At 40.3% G+C, this 21,171-nt stretch overlaps 1 protein-coding gene across 21 annotated transcripts in view; it reads right to left on the bottom strand.

Annotated features, from left to right (window-relative positions):
- KALRN (kalirin RhoGEF kinase) overlaps positions 1 to 21,171 on the bottom strand; it is a 509,101-nt gene that overhangs the window by 26,277 nt on the left and 461,653 nt on the right. For 12 of the 21 annotated variants that reach the window (XM_081004642.1, XM_081004657.1, XM_081004658.1 and 9 more), the window contains 13 exons: positions 17,948 to 18,043; positions 15,857 to 15,990; positions 14,686 to 14,752; positions 14,292 to 14,395; positions 13,347 to 13,416; positions 12,047 to 12,133; positions 10,469 to 10,561; positions 9,773 to 9,823; positions 6,491 to 6,568; positions 5,403 to 5,588; positions 3,974 to 4,145; positions 2,534 to 2,775; positions 1,170 to 1,417 (listed from right to left, as the gene is read on the bottom strand). In XM_081004642.1, coding sequence (XP_080860768.1) covers positions 1,170 to 1,417; positions 2,534 to 2,775; positions 3,974 to 4,145; positions 5,403 to 5,588; positions 6,491 to 6,568; positions 9,773 to 9,823; positions 10,469 to 10,561; positions 12,047 to 12,133; positions 13,347 to 13,416; positions 14,292 to 14,395; positions 14,686 to 14,752; positions 15,857 to 15,990; positions 17,948 to 18,043 — 1,628 coding nt within the window. Of the gene's footprint in view, positions 1 to 1,082; positions 1,418 to 2,533; positions 2,776 to 3,973; positions 4,146 to 5,402; positions 5,589 to 6,490; positions 6,569 to 9,772; positions 9,824 to 10,468; positions 10,562 to 12,046; positions 12,134 to 13,346; positions 13,417 to 14,291; positions 14,396 to 14,685; positions 14,753 to 15,856; positions 15,991 to 16,895; positions 16,944 to 17,947; positions 18,044 to 21,171 lie in introns of those variants that run through there. The other 9 variants (XM_081004659.1, XM_081004660.1, XM_081004648.1 and 6 more) reach the window with 4 other exon arrangements.

Raw genomic sequence — 21,171 nt, 5'->3', positions numbered from 1 at the left:
TAGGCTTTCCTTTTCTCTTAAGATATAAAGACTGGCAGCAATGTGCCTGCACTGAGCCTTATTCATTTGCTGCAGCATCCATTAAATCTAATGAGTCAACACACCTAATATTCAGTACTTAAAAGTCAATTGAAGAGCTCCCTTCAACAACTGTACTCCAAGGAATCTGTGCAAGATAACCAATGCTGAATCAATTTTTGACAACTGAAGATTAAAATAAAATAAAAATCAACTGGTTTTACAAAAAGGATTGTACCTTCAGTATTTAATATCAAAAACATTTTCTTGCATTATTTAGTCATTTCAAACTGACAAATTTCAAAAAAAGGTGAAATAGTATTCACACATTTGTTAAATAAGCAACAAAACATTGTAAGAAAAATAAGAACTTAAAGAGGGTCAAAAACTGGTCCTTTTTAACCTCATCAAAACATGCTCATGGTGAAAATTTATTTTACATATTTAAAATAGTACATTTAAAATTATTAGTTACATTACAGGTACAATGATGAACATTGCGACTATCCATAATATTGCACAACCTGACTTCAAATATGGGTTTCTTTAAATAGTGCAAAATACTTTTTACAGGAATGTACTCCAAAGGGGATTTCTCAAACCAAATTATTTTTACAAAATATTATGTGAACAGAAAAAAGAAACTTTCAAAATAAAAAAGTTACAATCTGTACAAGAAATTGCCATTGACAACATCGAATCTCTATTCCTTGAGAAGTGGGTCTCAATCCAATACAAGGCCTGATGTATGTGGGTGGTGTTTTTCTTTGCTCTATATCATTATAACCTATATATATATATTTATATTTATATTTATATATATTATAAGCAATTTAAAACACAAGATAAATACAAGTCCAGTCAAATCAGGTCCATATTTAGGAAAGGATGGGGGGGGGGGAAACCATGCCCTTTAAATTGTCTATGGATTTCAATTCTTTACAAACTATGGGGGCAGAGCGGGGAGAGAACAAAATTCCAACAAAAGCCCAACTATGCCAACATGGATACCCCATGTTGTGTTACCAAGCAAAGTTTGTTCCAATGGCACTGTAGATTTAAAAAAAAAGGCAGGAAAATCCTAAGATTTGGGTTTTATTTTTCCTCAAAAATCCACATACTGCTCCCAGGGAATCCAACACAGCACTTACTTTATGCCTCCATCGCTATTATCTGTAGTTGATTTAGTGAGGGGAGCCAATATATTCCCTGGGATCCATCCTTCTGCTGCTGGTGAATGGTCATTGGCAGGCTGGTACACAAGGAACATGTTCTGCTGGTTAATGGCAAGTACTTGGACCACCTCACCCTGGTTGACACAGATTTCATTCTCCTTCAGTGCATAGTAATCTTTGATGACCACCATAGAAGAGGTCCCATTGCACCCACCCAAGTCATTCTGAAGAAGAGACACAGAAAGCAACAGTGACAAGATAGCTCGGGTGCAATGCTAAGTTTTTTATCAGCATCTCCTGGGCAACACATTTAAGTGTACTAAGAGTTTACAAGACATCTCAGTGTGCACAGCAGTATGTTGCCTAGGCAACTGCACTGTGTTTCCTTTCATGTGATGCTGTGCGATTGACAGACTACAGATCAGTTGGCGTAAATTCACAAATGCATACTCATTGTCACTATAAGCAGGAGCTCTTTTTAATAGCCTGCTTGTGAAAAAAACCTACACATAAGCTTGGGACACAACAGTTGTCAACTAATTTCATAGGACATTTTTGAAAATCGATTATTTTCCTAATTTGGGAGATGGGAGGGCAAAGAAAGAAGATCAGTTAAATAAATGCATCAAGTAACATCGGTTTTGGAAGGCAAAGTGAAACCCTGGTCACATAATGGAAGTACTGCAGCTGATATAATTAAAGTAAAGCAAAATAAGAAGCAAGAAGAACTTTGTGTGCAAAAGCTCCCTGGTTCAACTTATGTCCAGGTAGGGCTGGGAGAGAGTTAGGACTGAAACCCTGCTAGTCAGTGTAGACAATACTGAGCTAGGCAGACTAACAGTCTGACTTGGTATACCTCAGATTCCTATGTTTCACTTACGCCAGTTGTTGCTGAGAAGTCTGCAAGAAGGAATGAAGGTAATTGCACTTTCTTGCTGTTATCTACTCCCTCTGAACATGGACTTCCCATTCAGCCATCAGTGGGGACCACTCCCCATGAATTTGTCTTAAGATTGTTGTTGTTCTTTAAAGCAATTACAACTAATAGCCACCAGCACATGTGGCAGTGATTTCAAGGCTAGAGATGCACTTGTGTTTTCCTCTGTCAATTTTTTTAAAAAATTGCACCATGCAGATTCTTCAGCCCTTTCCTAACACCCAGAACAGACTTAAGACTGGATTTTGCTATCTGAAAGCTGAAGATCATTTCCTTCTTGGATCAGCAGTTACCATCTGGTTCAAGTACTCACATCCACTAAGCAGGATCAGTAACAGGCCAAATTTGAAATGATGGCATTGCAGTAAAAAAACAACAACACAAAGTAAAAATACATACATACCTTGATTAGTTCATATTTGTCCCCAGGCTGGTGCTGCTCATGCCCTGTGCTGCCATTGGAGGTAGATATTTTCAGAGGTGGAAGAGATGGGTTACGCATTGTAGCCTTCAAAGGTTTATCCGACCCTACTGGACCTGAGGAATAGGGTCTGGTGATGGGCTGAGGTACCCTGCTGGTCTGGGGTCTCATTACAGCAGAACTGCTGTTTTCTTTGCGCTGGTACTCTATAGGAGACTGTAGTGCTGGAGTAGAACACTAGGAGTTAGTACGGACCTGCCCATTTGCGACACCATGTTTGCCTAATGCAAGGGATGCCATGTTTAGTTGTTTCAAACAACTAGCCTGGGAAAATACAAACCATTCACCTACATAGCTTGGAAGCACTGAAAGTTTCTCTTCAGGAAGAGTGAGGGAAGCACTTTCACAAGTGCTGACTTAACAAAACCGTAAAAACCCAATGGTGCAGATCAGGCTCGCTTGGAACTCATAGTAATACTCCCCAATTCTAGCCTCTCGATAACAGCAACAGTGAGCAGTGTCTGCTCAGTGATGCCCCTCCTGCTTTCATAATTTGTTGCTCTGGTGGTTGATACTAAATAGCAGCTAGACCTAAAAGTTTACTAATCTTTATTTTATTTAAGATGAAATTGGTAGAGAAGAGAGGCAAAGGCAGCTTCTGCAAAATTCTGGCTTGAGAGCAAGAAGAAAATAGAACAAACCTAGTCTCAAAGTCAGGAGCTCTGCATGCCCATCCCTTACTATATGCAAATATAACATGGATGGGGAACCTGTGGGCTGCTATATTCCCTCTAAGTAGAAGAGGAGTCCATAGTTGAAACTAGACACTGTGTGAAGTAGGACTTCCTCTAATATGTCCTGAATATCACATGATTTAGCTTCATTGGGGGGGAAATGTAGCTTGTACCCAAGACTGGCTTGTATACCTAAGGACTGTGAAGTGGCCAATTTTTAAAGAGGGATACAGGAAACGACAAGCCAATTAGCCTAACATCTGTTCCAGGTAAATTGGTGGACACCGTTGTGAAAGATGATAGCGTATACAAACGCAGTGCCGCTGAAGAAGAATTAACATGGCTTCTGAGAAAGTAGGACTTGTCTTGCTAACCATTTTTAGAGTTCTTCGAGAGTGGCAGTAAGTATCTGGATGGGGTGATCTGGGGGACAATGGTACAATCCAACACACCCCATCCTGAACTCCACTGCTAGACTTCCTAAAAAAAAAAGATTTTCACTCTAGATTTTAATACTTAGCACAAAATTTATCTGCCTCCAGTCATGCTCCATTTAAAAGGAAGGTCAGCGTGCATGACAGTTATGGAGGCGGCCTGCAACAGCAATCTAGGTAGGAATAAGGTTCTGCCCAGAACAGTCAGAAAGCACTTGGGTTTTCTATAATTAAGGACAGATAAAAATGCTTACCATTTAAAAAGTCTCTCTGTGTGTCCAGCACTTGATTGATATCCTCCACCCAAGCTTGCTGGATTTCAGGATTGGCTGCCTGCAAAATGAGCCTTTCTGACGTTTCCCGACTCATGAGTGCGAATTTGCAGGGATCATTGTCCACATTATCCTCAAGGATTAGGTATGTCATCTGCAAGCAACCAGAGAAAGCTCAATGCTCATTCAAGGGGGAGCAAGCAAATTCAGGTAAACTATATAGCAGCTAAACTGAAAGATGGCCCTGCCACCACTGTCCAAATGAAGAGCAGCAACCACAGAAGGTTCACTTCTCCAGAGGAGGAACTCTCTGGAAGTAACGTCCCATAGAGAATACTTGGCTTTCAGCTTTGTTCTTCAGCTTCTGTGCTAGGCATCTTCATGAACAGTTCAATTATCTCTGAGTTACTGGCTTTCTTTAATGGTTAGCAATGCTAATAATTATGGGTGGGAGGAAGAAAATTGCTCTACATGAGATGCCCTCCAAAACAGAAAATGCTTTCTGTCATATTGTCAAATAAACACATGTATCAACAGAAGAGCCTCTAAGAAGGAAAGTATAATGCTATTTGCCCAGGCATACCATGCAAGTGTACAAAGGTTTATCATCTGCTGACTGAAGTTTTTTGCTGAACATTTAGAGCAGGGGTTGGGAATCTTTTTCAGTCCTGAAGGTCTCTTTCCTTCATGGGCAACCTTCTATGGGTCGGATGCCAGTAGGGCACAGATGAAAGTGGGTGGGGCAACAGATGCAACTTCCACCTTTGTACAGTAGGCTATATTTGAGCCATGTAGAATTAAGAAGCGTGCACACACACACACACACACACCCATCCATCAAGGCAAGCAAGAGGTGTTTTTGTAGGTCAACAACACATGTCATGCAGGCAAAAGCAGTGAAGGAGACTGCTGAGGCTGTCTGTGAGAGGGTGTAGCTCGGGGATGGGGTATGGCCAAGTGAGAGTACTGAGGGGCCAAGGGGCATTTGGTCCCTAGGCCTAAGGTTCTCCAATGCTGGTTTAGATAGTTCAGCTCTAATTAGATGTGATGTTATTTTGATGCTCATTATCCTAACGCTATGCTATCCTAGCTGTTTTATTTAATCACTCAGTCTGCACATACACACACACATCACAGAATAATAGAATATATATATATATATATATATATATATATATATATATATATATATATATATCGTACACCATGGCTGCAAGTCAGAGAATCACATGATAGAACTGTAGGACTGGATAAGGGCCTAATGACCACCTTCTTTAAACCTCCTGCACTGAAGCAGAAGGACCTTTTCACACCACCAACTTTGCTATCTAGTGTGCAGCAAACCAAGAAAAGGAAAAATGCACTGCAGTGAAGTTTCCAAATGATTCAAGGAAGCACAACCACAACTTACCTTTATGCTTCGCTTAAACAGGTACCCAGGTGTTAGAGAGCCTTTCCTCAGAAGTTCACTAAAGATGACAATTTGCTCAAAGAGGAAAACTCTGCGCTCTTTTGGCCGAGAGAGACCTCCAGAATCCTGCTCCGTTACATAGAACGTATCCTGCTGTAGCAACTTCCCTTGGGCTGCCAGCTTGCCCTAAGTTAAATAAATATTAAGTTAAACACAGATGGCATAGAAAGAGGAAAGGCACCCAATCATGGCCAGCATGTTATCACATGGTCTGGGGTAGACCTTAGGATTTGCTCACGTGTGTGAAATGATTCCTTATCACATGATGCTTAGCCATTTATGCTCAAAACTCGCTACCAAGTTCATGTACCCAATACCCTAACATGAATATGGAATTATGTACAATATATGAATGCCCACCCATATATCTGACCTTTGCAAACTTCCTGCAACAACCCCCCCCCCCCGAAGGAACACAGGAATCTGGCATGCACACACACAGGTGTGCATACTATATTGTATGTGTTAGAGGGGATTCTGTCCAATGCTCTGCAATATGTAAGATTTCCACACTGGTGACTCTGAAGCAGATGCCTGAAGTTTTAATCAAAATGACTTATAAATTAAGCAATCCCACAGTGGAGAATCAGGAGTAACAGGGAAATTATCTATAAGCTACAACAACTTCTACACAATACTACATAGAAGCTTCAAGGTTTCACTGGACTGAGAGTCACAGTGATGCCTTCAACAACAGCAGCAAAGGTAAAAGGAACCAGGCATAAGAAACTGCTTGCTATGTGATTACAGGTGCCAAAGGAAATGATTAAACAGTCTCTTTTCAGCTGCGTGTGTGTATGCACATGTGTGAGAGCACACTCATGCCCACAAGTGTACAAACAAAACTTCCTTCTTGGGTAAGACTCAAAGCAGAAAGTTTAAGCATATCATACCCACCATTTTATGGAAGAAAGTTCACACACACACACCCCCCTTTCTAAAATGCAGTTGGGCTATTCCAATGAGACACAGCTATTAGTGCCAACAATTGTACTATTACATCCACATTGAAAAATATTGACTTCTACCTCAAAGCCCTGAAGACGACCCAGGTTCATCATGTCATTGCAGCGTTTAGGAACAAGGCACATCAGCTCCACAGCTTTCTATTGGAGAGAGGCAATACATGATCAGAACTGGAAGGAATGAAATGGCATCTAGTGTGCTACCCTACTCAAGGTAGGGCAAACCACGTATTGACCCTTCCATCCATGGTACACAGGCCAGAGTCTGAAAGTGGGTATCTTGTAGAAAGATGTCAGTGGAGCAAATAGCTCAAGAATGCTCAAGCAAGGGGGTCAATGCTTATTTTGCAGGACAGTATAACCAATTATTAAAGCAGCTAGACAGTGGAACTTCAAATATGGCTTCCCATCACACCTACAGTGTGACACAAAAATCCACCTACAAAATAATTCTAGCAGGCACAATTATTGCCACCAAGGACTGACCACAATCCGCACCCATGTAGATGCCTGCTGTACACAGGAAATGCCCAAAGCGACCAGAACAAGAAGAGCCTTCCTTGTTTTGGCTGTGGTGTGAAAGTTGTTCAGTGAAGCCAACCACAGGTGGGGCAGGAACTGAATCCCTTACTACCTTGCAAGCCAGTCATATGAAGCTGCCTTTGCCTCAAACCATCTAGAGACCATTAACTATCAGCAAGCCCCATTAACTTTACTAAATGCAAGCCCTGATGAATAGCTGCACAGCCTGCCTTTAAGTGGGGCTACAGAAGGCTTGGTTTTGGACATAGGAAAAGGATTTTTAACTTCTGTTCAAGACCTGTGAATGAGGGAAAAGCTCCATCTGATTGTATTGTCTAATTTTGTGTTATGCCATGCCCCCATGGTGCACTCTCTCAGAATTCAAAATGTGCCCACTGATCCAATTATCGGCAACGACAGCAGTATGGGACAGAATGAGCCTATGCATAAAGAGAAAGCTCCCCACTTCAGACTCCCCCCCCCCCCATGAACTGATGGCAGGAAGGGGCAGTAAAACTCCATTCAACACAAAGGTGAGCATGTGGAGAATGCTTGAAAGGGACTTAAATAAAATTATCTGAACAAATACTGTTTGGTAGCCAACACGGTCCCCTCCAGCTGTTAGATCACAACTCCTGAAGGGGGCGATGGAAGTGAGATCAAGCAACATCTTGGTCTACTGAAAGACCCTTTGCAAGTTCTAGGCTGGTATCCAAACTTGTGTCTTCCAAATTTGTAACTCTGTGTTTTTAATTAATGCATCATATGTTGTTGTTGTTTAATCGTTTAGTCATGTCCGACTCTTCGTGACCCCATGGACCAGAGCACGCCAGGCACTCCTGTCTTCCACTGCCTCCCGCAGTTTGGTCAGACTCATGTTTGTAGCTTCGAGAACACCGTCCAACCATCTCGTCCTCTGTCGTCCCCTTCTCCTTGTGCCCTCCATCTTTCCCAACATCAGGGTCTTTTCCAGGGAGTCTTCTCTTCTCATGAGGTGGCCAAAGTATTGGAGCCTCAGCTTCACGATCTGTCTTTCCAGTGAGCACTCAGGGCTGATTTCTTTAAGAATGGATACGTTTGATCTTCTTGCAGTCCATGGGACTCTCAAGAGTCTCCTCCAGCACCATAATTCAAAAGCATCAATTCTTCGGCGATCAGCCTTCTTTATGGTCCAGCTCTCACTTCCATACATCACTACTGGGAAAACCATGGCTTTAACTATACGGACCTTTGCTGGCAAGGTGATGTCTCTGCTTTTTAAGATGCTGTCTAAGTTTGCCATCGCCTTTCTTCCAAGGAGCAGGCGTCTTTTAATTTCGTGACTGCTGTCACCATCTGCAGTGATCATGGAGCCCAAGAAAGTAAAATCTCTCACTGCCTCCATTTCTTCCCCTTCTATTTGCCAGGAGGTGATGGGACCAGTGGCCATGATCTTCGTTTTTTTGATGTTGAGCTTCAGACCATATTTTGCGCTCTTCTCTTTCACCCTCATTAAAAGGTTCTTTAATTCCTCCTCACTTTCTGCCATCAAGGTTGTGTCATCTGCATATCTGAGGTTGTTGATATTTCTTCCGGCAATCTTAATTCCAGCTTGGGATTCATCCAGCCCAGCCTTTCGCATGATGAATTCTGTATATAAGTTAAATAAGCAGGGAGACAATATACAGCCTTGCCGTACTCCTTTCCCAATTTTGAACCAATCAGTTGTTCCATATCCAGTTCTAACTGTAGCTTCTTGTCCCACATAGAGATTTCTCAGGAGACAGATGAGGTGATCAGGCACTCCCATTTCTTTAAGAACTTGCCATAGTTTGCTGTGGTCGACACAGTCAAAGGCTTTTGCATAGTCAATGAAGCAGAAGTCGATGTCTTTCTGGAACTCTCTAGCTTTCTCCATAATCCAGCGCATGTTTGCAATTTGGTCTCTGGTTCCTCTGCCCCTTCTAAATCCAGCTTGCATTTCTGGGAGTTCTCGGTCCACATACTGCTTGAGCCTACCTTGTAGAATTTTAAGCATAACCTTGCAGCATGTGAAATGAGTGCAACTGTGTGGTAGTTGGAGCATTCTTTGGCGCTGCCCTTCTTTAGGATTGGGATGTAGACTGATCTTCTCCAATCCTCTGGCCACTGCTGAGTTTTCCAAACTTGCTGCCATATTGAGTGTAGCACCTTAACAGCATCATAGTTTAAAATTTTAAATAGTTCAGCTGGAATATCATCACTTCCACTAGCCTTGTCATTAGCAGTGCTTTCTAAGGCCCATTTGACTTCACTCTCCAGGGTGTCTGGCTCAAGGTCAGCAACCACACTACCTGGGGTGTACGAGCCATCCATTTTTTTCTGGTATAATTCCTCTGTGTATTCTTGCCACCTCTTGATGTCTTCTGCTTCTGTTAGGTCCTTTCCACTTTTGTCTTTTATTATGGTAATCATCATATGTTACCTTGTGTCAATTGCAAATATCCTTGATGACCAAAGGAAGAAGGCAAGGAAAGTCTAAAGTGAGGATATTCAATTTGCTGCTCATAATGCTAGGTTTTCATTCACTAATTTTAGCCCGAGTTGACATTTTACATTAAACATTACTGAAAATGAATACAGCATAAAAGCAAGTATTTAAAGGCAGTGGGGGTGGTGAGTAAACAATTAAAAAATCATTTTTTCTTCTTCTTACTGGTTTCACCATATGAAAATCACTCTTATATACTTTTTTGGTATCTTGACTTTCTGTTAATATACAAACACCCAAGCCAACATGAACACATTATAATCATTCAATAAAAACAATGCAAAAGAGAAAAGAAAGCAGATAAAAGTCCTTACCTCTGTCTCTGAACATTCCAGCCCAGCTTTTTCACTGTATTTTAGGAAATCCTACAGGAATGAAAAACATCCTCTTAAAAATAATTAACAAGAATAGATATTGATATCTTCCCCTTTGAAGGCATACTTGCTTACTTGTGGAAATGATTTTGCGTGGCAAGGTTCCAAACCCTCCCGAGATGTTAAGGAATAAAGACACATGAGACCACTAACTTTAGGTGAGTCTATGCTGCGGTTTAAAAGTTCCACCCATTTATAGACATAAAGGTCCTAACTGATGAACAAATAGAACACAAGACTGAAACAAAATGTATGCATTTAAAAATTTTATTGTGATCTACAGTAATTTTGTTATGCATTATTGAATCTGAAGGCTTTTTGAATGCTGAACACGTAAACTGTACCTTTCAACTTTAAATGGTCTCTATAGGGCACCTGGAAAACACCCCATCCACTCAACCCTGCCTTCACAGTGCATGCCCCCTGTACTGCAATAGCTTTGATGCAGTATGGGGGAAAACAAACAAGTAAAGCTCCAGTATACATACAGATGCCCTTGCACACCTCCAGGGAGCATTGTGGTTTAGCCTGCTACAGCAACTGGGTTGGGTTTGGTGTTTTTTTTTTGCCATTATCAGTATACAGGTATTTGGATAACCTTTTTCCTAGACACAACACTTCACTGGTATATTTCACCTTGAGTAGCAGCTGGTACTTGGTTATTCTTTGAATGGGCTTTATTAAGAAGTCACTGAGAGTTAGCCGCTGGTTTATTTCTTGTTGCACCTCCTAGAAAATAAAAAGTAGGCAATATCAACAAAAAATATATACTTATTTATATCTTGTCTTTCTTCCAAGGAAACTCAAGGGGTCCCCATTCAAGCACTGACCAGACTATGCCTTACTTAGTTTTAGCAAAATTTTGTAACGTGCCTTCTGTCAATTCCCTGAGATTATAGTCATCTATGACATGTTGACTAGCCCATCTTTCCAAACCAAACAGTTAGACTAGTCCAAATGTTACTACAATAGGCCAGAAACAATTAAGATTAGTATTGTACAGATGAATATACCATATTTTTTGCTCTATAAGACTCACTTTTTCCCTCCCAAAAAGTAAGGGGAAATGTGTGTGCGTCTTATGGAGCAAATGCAGGCTGCACAGCTATCCCAGAAGCCAGAGAGATTGCTGCTTTCACTGCGCAGTGATCCCTCTTGCTGTTCTGGCTTCTGAGATTCAGAATATTTTTTTTCTTGTTTTCCTCCTCCAAAAACTAGGTGTGTCTTGTGGTCTGGTGCGTCTTATAGAGCGAAAAATACGGTAATTTTCCTTTACTCTTCTTGTTGAGTGGGTGGGTGGGTAGAAAAGGAGGTTAAAGTGAATGTATCAAGCATGAAATCTCTTCAGAAATGGGTACAAAAATTTTCTGGAAAGAATACTGGCACTATCTGTCAATTAAATGGAATGAAACAACCCCCAAACCAAAGGGAATGAACCTTGAATAGTTGTTAACAGCTTACATGGCAGAAATGTTGCTTTAAAAAAAAAAAGGATTTTAAGCAGAAATGTTAGAATTTTTAAATTTAATATTTGAGGCAGTTTCTAGACCTTGAGACAGACATAAATGGAATCCTTTCATAAAAAGGTTTAGGAACCATAAAGTATGGAGGGGTTGCTCTCTTCCTTTAACTTCTGGTATCATTCTCCATATTTGTATGTGTGTGTGCAAACACCCTCAGTTCCTCACACCTGCTACAATATGTGTCAATCATCCATGCAACCGTTAAAACAATGAGGTAAATGACAAAACTTTCTAATAAAGAGTATTTTTGCACTTTAAGGATGAATTAATTTAATTATGGCATAACTTTTCATCTGTATCTATTCCACTTGTTTTCCTTCAGAGCTAACTTTGACTCTAAGTGGCAGATGTAGAGCTTGCTGTACCCCTTACTATTTGCATAAATATGCTTTACCAAACAAAAAAACTGATACCACAGGTAAGTAAGACAGCCCCCCACAAACTGCCTGGTCCTACCAGCAACAAATGTACAGGGAATCAGGTGGGGCACATGAGAAAGAACACACTGCTAAATGTAAGACAGAATTTACTTGGAAAGCAAAGATAGAAAGGGGGAAAGCCAATAATCCAAATGGGATAAGCTTGCTGACACAGCTGTAGGAATGTGTGTGCAAATATGAGAGGGGAGAAGAGATCCTGTCAGGTGTATTTTAAGCTGCAACATGAATAAGGAATGAAGGCCAAACCTTACCTCAAAATATGCACCACATTCCGCTACTATATATTCAGATTTTGGTTTGTTTTGACAGTACACCACATACATGTGTAATCGCCTCTCCTGTAAAAGCAAAATTTGCATAGTTTTCTTAGTCTAAGCCCAGACTAAAGCTTTTACCACTGCATGGACAGTGACAGAAAGCAAATTTAATTATTCTTGTCAGCCACAGCCCAGACAGTCTTAGGGAGTATTTATTTTCCTTGTTTTAATTTTACTATCACCTGATCAAAGGATTGTGTACAGACACCAACTTTCGGAAAAAGAATGAGGAAAGCAAGATAAAACTAAAGTCCAGTTCCTAAACCCGAAGCACAAGCACCCTCCTTCCTCCCAAAGATAATGTGTGAGTGGGTCGCCCGATGTGGACATCAGATTCAGGCAATTCATCTTGTTCAAGAAGGGTAAGACTGCATGATTGCTTGTCAGGAGACATGCCACACATGCCACTGCTGCTTTCATTTTGCTGCAACTTCCATATCTCTCTGGTTAGCTTTCTGAAGCAGCTAGGCAATGCTGTAGTGCTGCTGCTGAGAGGACAGGAACAGAGCCCCTTGGATCACTAGCTGTACAAAAGCAAATAGGTGGTACAGTCAACTAGAATCTTCAATATACAAAGAGATAGTTCATGGGCTCCTGTGTCAAATGGCCCTACACTATTATTACTTCCTGAAGCCAAAAGATGAGGACATGCTCAAAGCCAGCCAGCAAGTATATGATTGATATAGGATATTAATCCAGGTCCAAGCCCATCAAGCTATTACTAAGGAGGCACTTGTTCTATAATCCTAGTTGAAGTGTAAAAAACGTAGACTGTTGAACAAGCAATGTATTATTAGAAATTGCTGAGGTATACATCTGTGTTAGTTTAGCTCTGTTCTTGAAGACACACATCCTGTACAAATATACAAAGGTTGTAGCCAGGAAGTAAGCAGCTAAACAGTATTTGAAGCAGCATTTGGGGTGGTGGGTACATTTCCAAGTTTTAACAGAAGCAGTTAAGTAAAACACAATATTATTACAATTATGGCTTTAGTTAAGACAATTTTGTGGATATTGAAGGAAAATTACTTTCATTCTGGAAAAGCAAAATAAATACTCCACCCACAAATCCCATTTTATGGCTTGAGGGAAATCCAGGTATTATTCATATCCTCATTTGGGGTGTGTGTGTGTGTGTGTGTGTGTGTGTGTGTAATTAAAATATCCAATCAGTACAACAGGGACACATTTAGGAGCTATTTCCGTTTTTTAAAAGGACTAGCATGTAACTCACATGTTTGATGAAGAGCTGTGCTAAACGGTCATGCTCTTGAAGGCACTTTTCCAGTTCAGCGAGAAAAAAACTGCAATAAAAAATACACAGCTATTCACAAAGTCTCTCTCAGTACTCTTCACCACCATACTATATAGTTTTATCTGATTTTGTCTTGCATCACAGATAAAACTACCCTCATATAAGATTGGTTACTTCTGAATAGCTTAGCCTGCATCATCCTGCTAATGGTTAAGAGAATTTAATTGCACATGAGGAACAAGTGAATATAAAAAGTCCACCCTTGGCATGCAATACCCTCCTCCAAATACTGAGAACCTTGCTGTTCATCTGTTAATGAAGATAGACCCAGTCTAGTCTTCCTGTTGCAAAGAAATAGGGATAATTGCCCATAATTCTTAGGAAAAGGTTGTGAAAACAGGAGTCAATTATCAGACATCTCTGTTCCATTGAATTTATCCCTGCCACAACCTGCACAACTATTTCCTTTCTGCACATATAATAAATCGAAAGTTCATCTTTGCAACCAATTTGCAACCCTGAGATTCTCCAATAACATATGTTCATTTGATTTTAAATGAAGGATTTTACAGAGCCTCATCATGGGTGCAACTAACAAATAATGGGAGGCATAGAAAAATAATTTCAGCAATTACTGAGTAAAAGAGGCAATACTAGAGACATTTATGGCACTAGATACTAGAGTTTTTGCTTGAAGCTTGCAAGAGACCTCTTGGGGTATAACAAATGCTTAGAATCACATACCTTGTGGCACTGAATGAAATGTTGATTGCTGCTACTAGCTATAAAACATTAACTCACAATGAACTTCTCCCAGAGGGTCAGGGGATGTAGTATAGTAGTTTAGGCCAAGTAAAATGTATATGTATATGAGAAGTCTATGCATTTTAGCAATAGTCAGTTAAAAGCTGACTGCAGACTTACTCTTTGTGCCAGTCATAGATCTGGTGAATGTTACCGAACACTATCTTGTCTTTCCCTTTCATGTCTTCAGGAACACCTTTTTCTTCTATCCTTTTCATGAATCCCTTTAAGGAAATTTAAAAAATAATTTTAAAAAAGCAAATTTCAAATTCCAGATTTTGTTATATTTTTGAGATACACATCATATTCAAATGAGACTTATTCTATATTCATGGAAAGGAGCAATTGAATCTTAAAGAAGTGCAAAAAGACAGCATTAAAACATTTCTTCCGTGCCCTCAGATGACAGATAAAATTATCTGGTTTTGGTTCATGAAGATTATAGTGTTAGAATATTACTCAATTTGAGAAGCCACAGTAAGAATATATACCCAATCTAGATTATTTTACTCACCTCCACCACAATTCCTAAGTCTTTGACATAGTCTTTCTCTGTCTGTACAAGTTCATTTAAAACAAACCTAAAATTCAAAAGAAGAGCATATTGTAGCAGCCAGGTTAAATATATGTCAGGTATACATGGTCAGCAACTATTTTCACTAGTAGACTAAGTAGTAGTAGTAGTAGACGACTTTTCACTAAGTAGACTCTCATCCGAGTCGGGCAATATCAGGGCGGCTCAGGTCGATTATAAACAGGCAATTCCCGCACCAAAGGCATGCATTGTAAAAAAAAGAGAAAATTATATGGTGGTACAAGAGGATTCAAAGCCACCAAAGCAACCAACTTCTTTCAACTCTCATTACATACATTAATGTCACTGGTTGCTCAATTGGAAATAGTGGGTGAAGACATATACAGTTAACTCACATCTTACAAGAGGGTTTGGTTCTAGAGCAGGATTCCTCAAACTCGGCCCTCCAGATGTTTTGAGACTACAATTCCCATCATCCCTGACCACTGGTCCTGCTAGCTAGGGACCATGAGAGTTGTAGGCCAAAAACATCCGGAGGGTAGAGTTTGAGGAAGCCTGTTCTAGAGGTTCAAGCATAAACGCAAAATGCATAAAGCCAGGAGACTCTTCAAAGTGGAGGGCTGCTTACTGGGTTCTAGGAAGGTCACACAAGGGCTCTAGGACACTGCCAGAACCCTTGAGCCTTCTTCCCAAAGCCTGGCAAGCTTGCAATCGCAGTTGTGTGCAGTGGTGGCAGTGGCGGATGGGGTACTAAATAAATGGGGAGCGGGGAATGGTGGATTTCCTACCCTCTCCATTTATTTATTTCCCCCTCAACTGCACAAAGCTGCAATCATGTACGTTTACAAGTGTAAGTTGCGATTTACCTCTATAACATATTAAGAACACAGGAATTAGTTTTACGAATGCCATCACCATAGTTTATAAAACTGTTCCTGGGAGAGCTTTAATTGGTTCTGTGGTTTCAGCATAACTTCTTCTGAATCAGAGCAAAGTCAATTGTTGAAGGAACCTACTGGCTAATGCCTAGAGCTTCACCACTATAGGCTTTATCCACCAGTTCTGAGGTCGTGTATAAGGGATATTCTTCTACATTAAAAACACAATTTTTAGATACCTACTTGAAAAATAATAATCAAAGTTTACTTACATCCTGCCTCTCATAGCTTTGGCTTTTTGTTCTTCTTCAAGGTTTCTTGGAGGAGGAGTTGAAGGCGTCACATTTTCGTTCAAGCATCCAGTGGAATCCTTTAAGCTTCCCCGGTAGGAGCCTCCTTCTAATGTCTTAAAAATAAGAAAAAAGCCAAAGGATTCAACAGAAAATCTTAACAGATTGACTATATAGCTATTCCTATAGCTACTTCCTCAGGGGATCTGTATTTGCAATAATTAGTAAGACAGGACCCTTAAATTTTCTCAAAATGTACCCCAAGGTGACATTTATTTTGTTTAGGTTGATTGGGGGAAGACAGCAGAATAGAACTGGCTTGATTCAGTACAGCAGTTTACAAGCTAAGAACATTTCATTCATTCCAAAGTTTTCCTAAATATTTTGAAGACCTCCTGAATAGGATAAATGTTAAAAGGTTACAGTATATCTGTGCTAGGTGTTTCCTGAAGCTGGTCCCCACTTTTCCCCTAAGTGTTTTGTACATCCCATCTGCAGATCTGCTCTGCGGCACACTTTTAGGCTAGTCAGGTACCATGGATTTGGTTAGTCCCAAACCAAATGATACCTAATTCGCAGTAAAAGGTAGATTCCCCTTAGAAGCAAACAGGTGATTGTAGGGTCGTGCAGCTATTTTGTTCTTATTCCACATTTGTGCAGAAAACCAAATCTCTCCTTTTTGTTTTAATGGGCAAAATAGGAAGGGAAGAAACTGAGGGATATCAACAGTGGAAGAGGGCTGCTGGTTTGCAATACCTAACATCACACTAGCAGAAGCTGGCTAAAATGAGCCATTTAAATATTTAATTTATTCCAGTATACAAAACACTCAAGACAATATTTGTTTCATTTAACAGAAATACCATTATCCAATCTGAGATCGAATTCTTATTTTTTTAATTTCAAGACACAGAAGCAAAGCATCTGGGATTCTAAAAAAAGTACAAAGTGTATTGTCTGAATGGCAATTTATGTAACTATTTGCAAAATGAGCTTTCCATTTCCTGTATCAGATTCTTACTTGTAAGCAGTGCTTAAACTGGTTTCCTAGATCAGCTGTCATGGGATTCTGTGATTTACTAAGTCAGAATATCAGCATTGAAATCACATATGGAAGGGTAGGCGGTAAGGAGAGAGGCAAGAAGAATTCACAAAGGCATAAGTGCTGTTCTCAAGCCAATTAAACCATGGCTTAACATAGTCAAGTTGTAACCAGGACTAAGAGATGGCTGACCTTACTAGTATAGATCGATTTTAAAAAGAAACGCTAACCTCCATCGGAAAATGAAAACGGAGCTTAGCTATGATAAAGGTGATGTAATATTGCAACAAGCAAGTCTGACCCCAGAAGTTGTTTCTTTATTTAAGTAATACAACTCAATTTTATGCATGTTCCTTTGAGATGTCCCACTGAGTTGTACAGCACATGCTCTCAAGCAAAGGTAGATAAGATAGCAGCTTTAGTTTGCCCAACTGAATTAAGCTGCCGAGGATTATTTGTTACTGTATTCATTACTGTAAGCCACCTGGAGTGTCTACAACTAAGGCGGGACATTAAATTGAAAATATAGCTTCATGAACCATATACTGAACAGCCTTTGAACCAAGTTTTCCAAAGCGGCTCATTTTTTTGGGGGGGGGGGAATACATGAAACAACAACCTTCTAATATGCCTAGTGTTTTAAAAAAACAAGCAGAAAAATTACAGATTCGACACAGCATAGCACTTGACTGAATATTGTAAAAGAAATAAAACATTTTAAAAGGAAAAGTACTTGTTCTGCAATCACACCCCTAGAAATTTACCAGGTAAGTAACAGATGTTAGGGACTATACTATAGCCCGCTGATGTTATCAGGAATATGTCAACGAATCAAGTCATTTGCAAAAAATAAAAAATAAAAATGGTTTTACTGCACTTTAACTCTAGCAACTAGTTGACGATAGAACCAACATGGAACTGCAATTAACTACTCAGTGGTAAGGATAGTCAGCAATATGACCAGCAGCCGAATTACGGTGTTGCTCAACTAGGACGTTTCTCTTCATGGGATCCTAGGTCTTCACACTTACCAGCTTGCTTTTGACCAGTTTTTCTATTGCACTGACAAGATCCGCTGCAGTTGGGACATCGGAGATGCTCTGTCGAGCAGCTAGCAAAGAGGAGGACTGCAAGACACCAGTTTGCAAAGGAACAGCAGGTTAGCAGGAATGAGAAGGAACGAGGAAAGCCAAAAGGCTAGCAGTTTGAGGTCACACAATGGGGCACAAGCAGCGGGGGGGGGGGGGACATGACAGGAGCATGAAGGCTTGAGGGGAGGTCATGACATACAAAAGGCAGCAGCACTCAGCAGCAGACTGGCAAAGCACATAACCTGCTCTGGGATTATGGGTAAAATGGGTAAAATGTATGTCTGAAGGGGTTCTTCTAAAGACCACCACTTAGTCACAAAGAAGAGCCAAAGAGTAATTAAAAGAGTAGTTTGGCTCTTGTTTCTATATTGTGAAATCTTCCAAGATTTTTGTGCTACTTCGGGAACAAGCAGCAGTGGGTGAAGGGAGCAACCCTTTCTCCCAAGGCTCTCTCCATATCCCTGCCAGCATGCAGAATCCATTCCTTACTCTTGCTAAGCTCACTCCTATAGAGTACAATACAGTGGCAGGTTGGATCAGACTAGGGATTTGACAAGCTCAGCACTTCATTGTAATGTTTTGCAATAACCTCATGTTATTATGAAATTCTACTTGGTGTACAATTTATTGCCCAAGATTCAAAAATGGAAAACACTTCGGACTCTGATTTCTCCTTACTGTCAACTTTAAAAACGTGAGCGGCAAAGATAGATCAAAGTATCAGTGGTACCCTTCTTTACAATACCAAAACTGTCAAATGTAAGTATGTGTAGAGAAAACATATGCATTTCCTCCCCAAACTCAGACTGCAAGTTATGTGTGCCACACTTAGAAGGCCATTGGAGGTCCCCTCTCTCTCTCTCTCTCTCTCTCTCTCTCTCTCTCCTATTCCTTTCCAAGACAGGAAAAGAGAAATATCTGAAGCAGTACAGAGAGATCCTCCAAATCTTAAAACAGCTTTAAAATACATTCTTACTAGGTTTGCAATCTTTTCCACCTATCCTGAAGACTAGATTTTGGGTGGTGGCAGGCTGTTGTTTTTAAAGCAAGGTGCATAATACTCTGAAGCGAGAAGAACACCCAAGAACACCTCCCCATGTCATTTCCTCTGGGATATGAGGAATGAGGCCGACAGAAAAGACTCATCCTGCCAGTTCTTCAGCAGAACTGGACCTTGGGTGAAGACAGAAGTTGTTCGCATGTGGTGGATGCAAATGCCCAAGCCATTCCTGTTCCTTCAAAGGCATTGAAATTCGCCAACCGTACTATAGCTAAATGAGGAGGCAGATATAGTTAATATGCCCAATCCTAGAGTACTGGGCACCAATCAAAAGAATTCTGGAACAAATGTGGAATAGCCATGGATTCCTTTGACCTTGACTACTCTAGGACCTGGTACTGTCCAGTTTTGACTATGTGGAAAAACTACAGAAGTAGTACAGAAATATGCATAGTCTGGAGATTGCATACAACTTGCATATTTGCCACCTGAATTCTATAAGGGCAGATGGAGCTTTAAAAGTAAACTACTAGGATTAACAAAGTTTAATCAACTTCACAGGTGTAGCAGAGGGGAGAAGAGTAAAGGCAATCAAGCACCAAGAAAAAGCCAGTGAAATTAGTAAGTGTTGCTAAATTGAACTTGGAGAAGTGACAGTAAATATCAGGCAGGTAGCTATCTCAATAAAGCAGACTATTGTCTGAAAGTCAGCCAGCACTGACAGCTGAAGGCTCCTTAGGAACTGCTGCTGAGTGATGCATCACTCTAGTCACTTTATCCCTAAGAATACCTACAGTAGACATCTTGTCATTCTCCTCTGATACCTTATCATTCACTTAGAGCCAATCAGCAACTCAAATTAAAGTCGGTGAGAACAGAATTCCAAGTAACCGTAAAGGTTACTTCAAAATACAGCACAGAGAAGTTACCTTATGGCGACCAATCTCAGTGACGTGAGGTGGAAAAATGTTCCAGTGCTCTGCTCTTCCACATAAACATTTCCATTTCTTAAACTCATTAGCAATGAATGGATACCAGTTGTAAATGTAATACTAGATAAGTCTGGCAGTTTCAAAAGTTTTAAGCTTTGTTTACCAAAAACAAGCAAAATAACTTGCTAAATGAGATCATTTTCCAGAGTGGTCTAAACATTTTCGGAAAATTTTCCAACTCAATATATTTCAGAAAATCCGTATTACTGCGGGATATCTCAGCTTAGGAAAAGCCTTAAAAAGAAATGAATAATGCAGGTTACTGGAAATGTATTTAAGGGAGGAAACACAGTAAAAGGCTCTTCTTCACTCTGGAGATTTAATCCTCCTCGTGTATACCATTTTACTGTATTTCCCTTCAAGAGAAGTGTAACCACATCATTCACTTTTCTATCTTCTGGTTATGGGAGATACTCAAGACTGCTTTCTTCAAACGTTATATGACAAAGTGACCAGACTACAGTTTAAGGGTTCCCTCCAACCCATGTGGATTTCAGCCTCAATGCTTAGGGTTAAACTTCATGTGATGCTTTGAGTCTCAATATGGCCAAAGTGGTTTTGTTTACAACCAGAATAGCTGTGGTTCATGTCAGGGGAGGGGACACTTATCATCTTCCCTTTGGGGCATTTGTCTCATCAAAATTACCTCACCCAATTGCTATTTGCTTTAAGGAAGAAGAAAAGACAGGCATGCATACATTTCCCCCTACAACGCAAAACAATGTTTTTTTGTGGGGTGAGGAGATCTATTTTTAAAAATGGCCTTCAGGAAAACAGATAAGCATTTCCCCTTTCAACTTCTCATAGTCCCCCTCCCCCTATTAAGCCAGATAAAAGTTTATTGCAGCTGCTTTGGTGGGAGGGGAAAACCTTGGGAAACCACTCACACTATGAGTAGTTTGACTCCAAACCAACATGCCAATTACTACACCACTCTTCAACAAGCTGCAAATATACGGTAATCTATAGCAAGGCACTTTTTACCACTCTAGTACATCCAGAAAACTGAGCACTCTGTGTTCCAATGAACAAATCCAGGTAATGCCGGGAATGCAGAATGCTCTCACAACTACAAGGTCACACTATCAAGTATGAAATAACATTTAAAGCCCAAGACCTGCCCATGCCTCTTTTAGGGCTGTCACACCTTGCCACAATTAAAAACAGCTTGA

This window comes from Podarcis pityusensis (assembly GCF_964106645.2).
Source record: "Podarcis pityusensis genome assembly, chromosome: 1".
In the NCBI taxonomy this organism is placed as follows: Eukaryota; Metazoa; Chordata; class Lepidosauria; order Squamata; family Lacertidae; genus Podarcis; species Podarcis pityusensis.
This window is presented reverse-complemented; position numbering and strand designations above follow the sequence as displayed.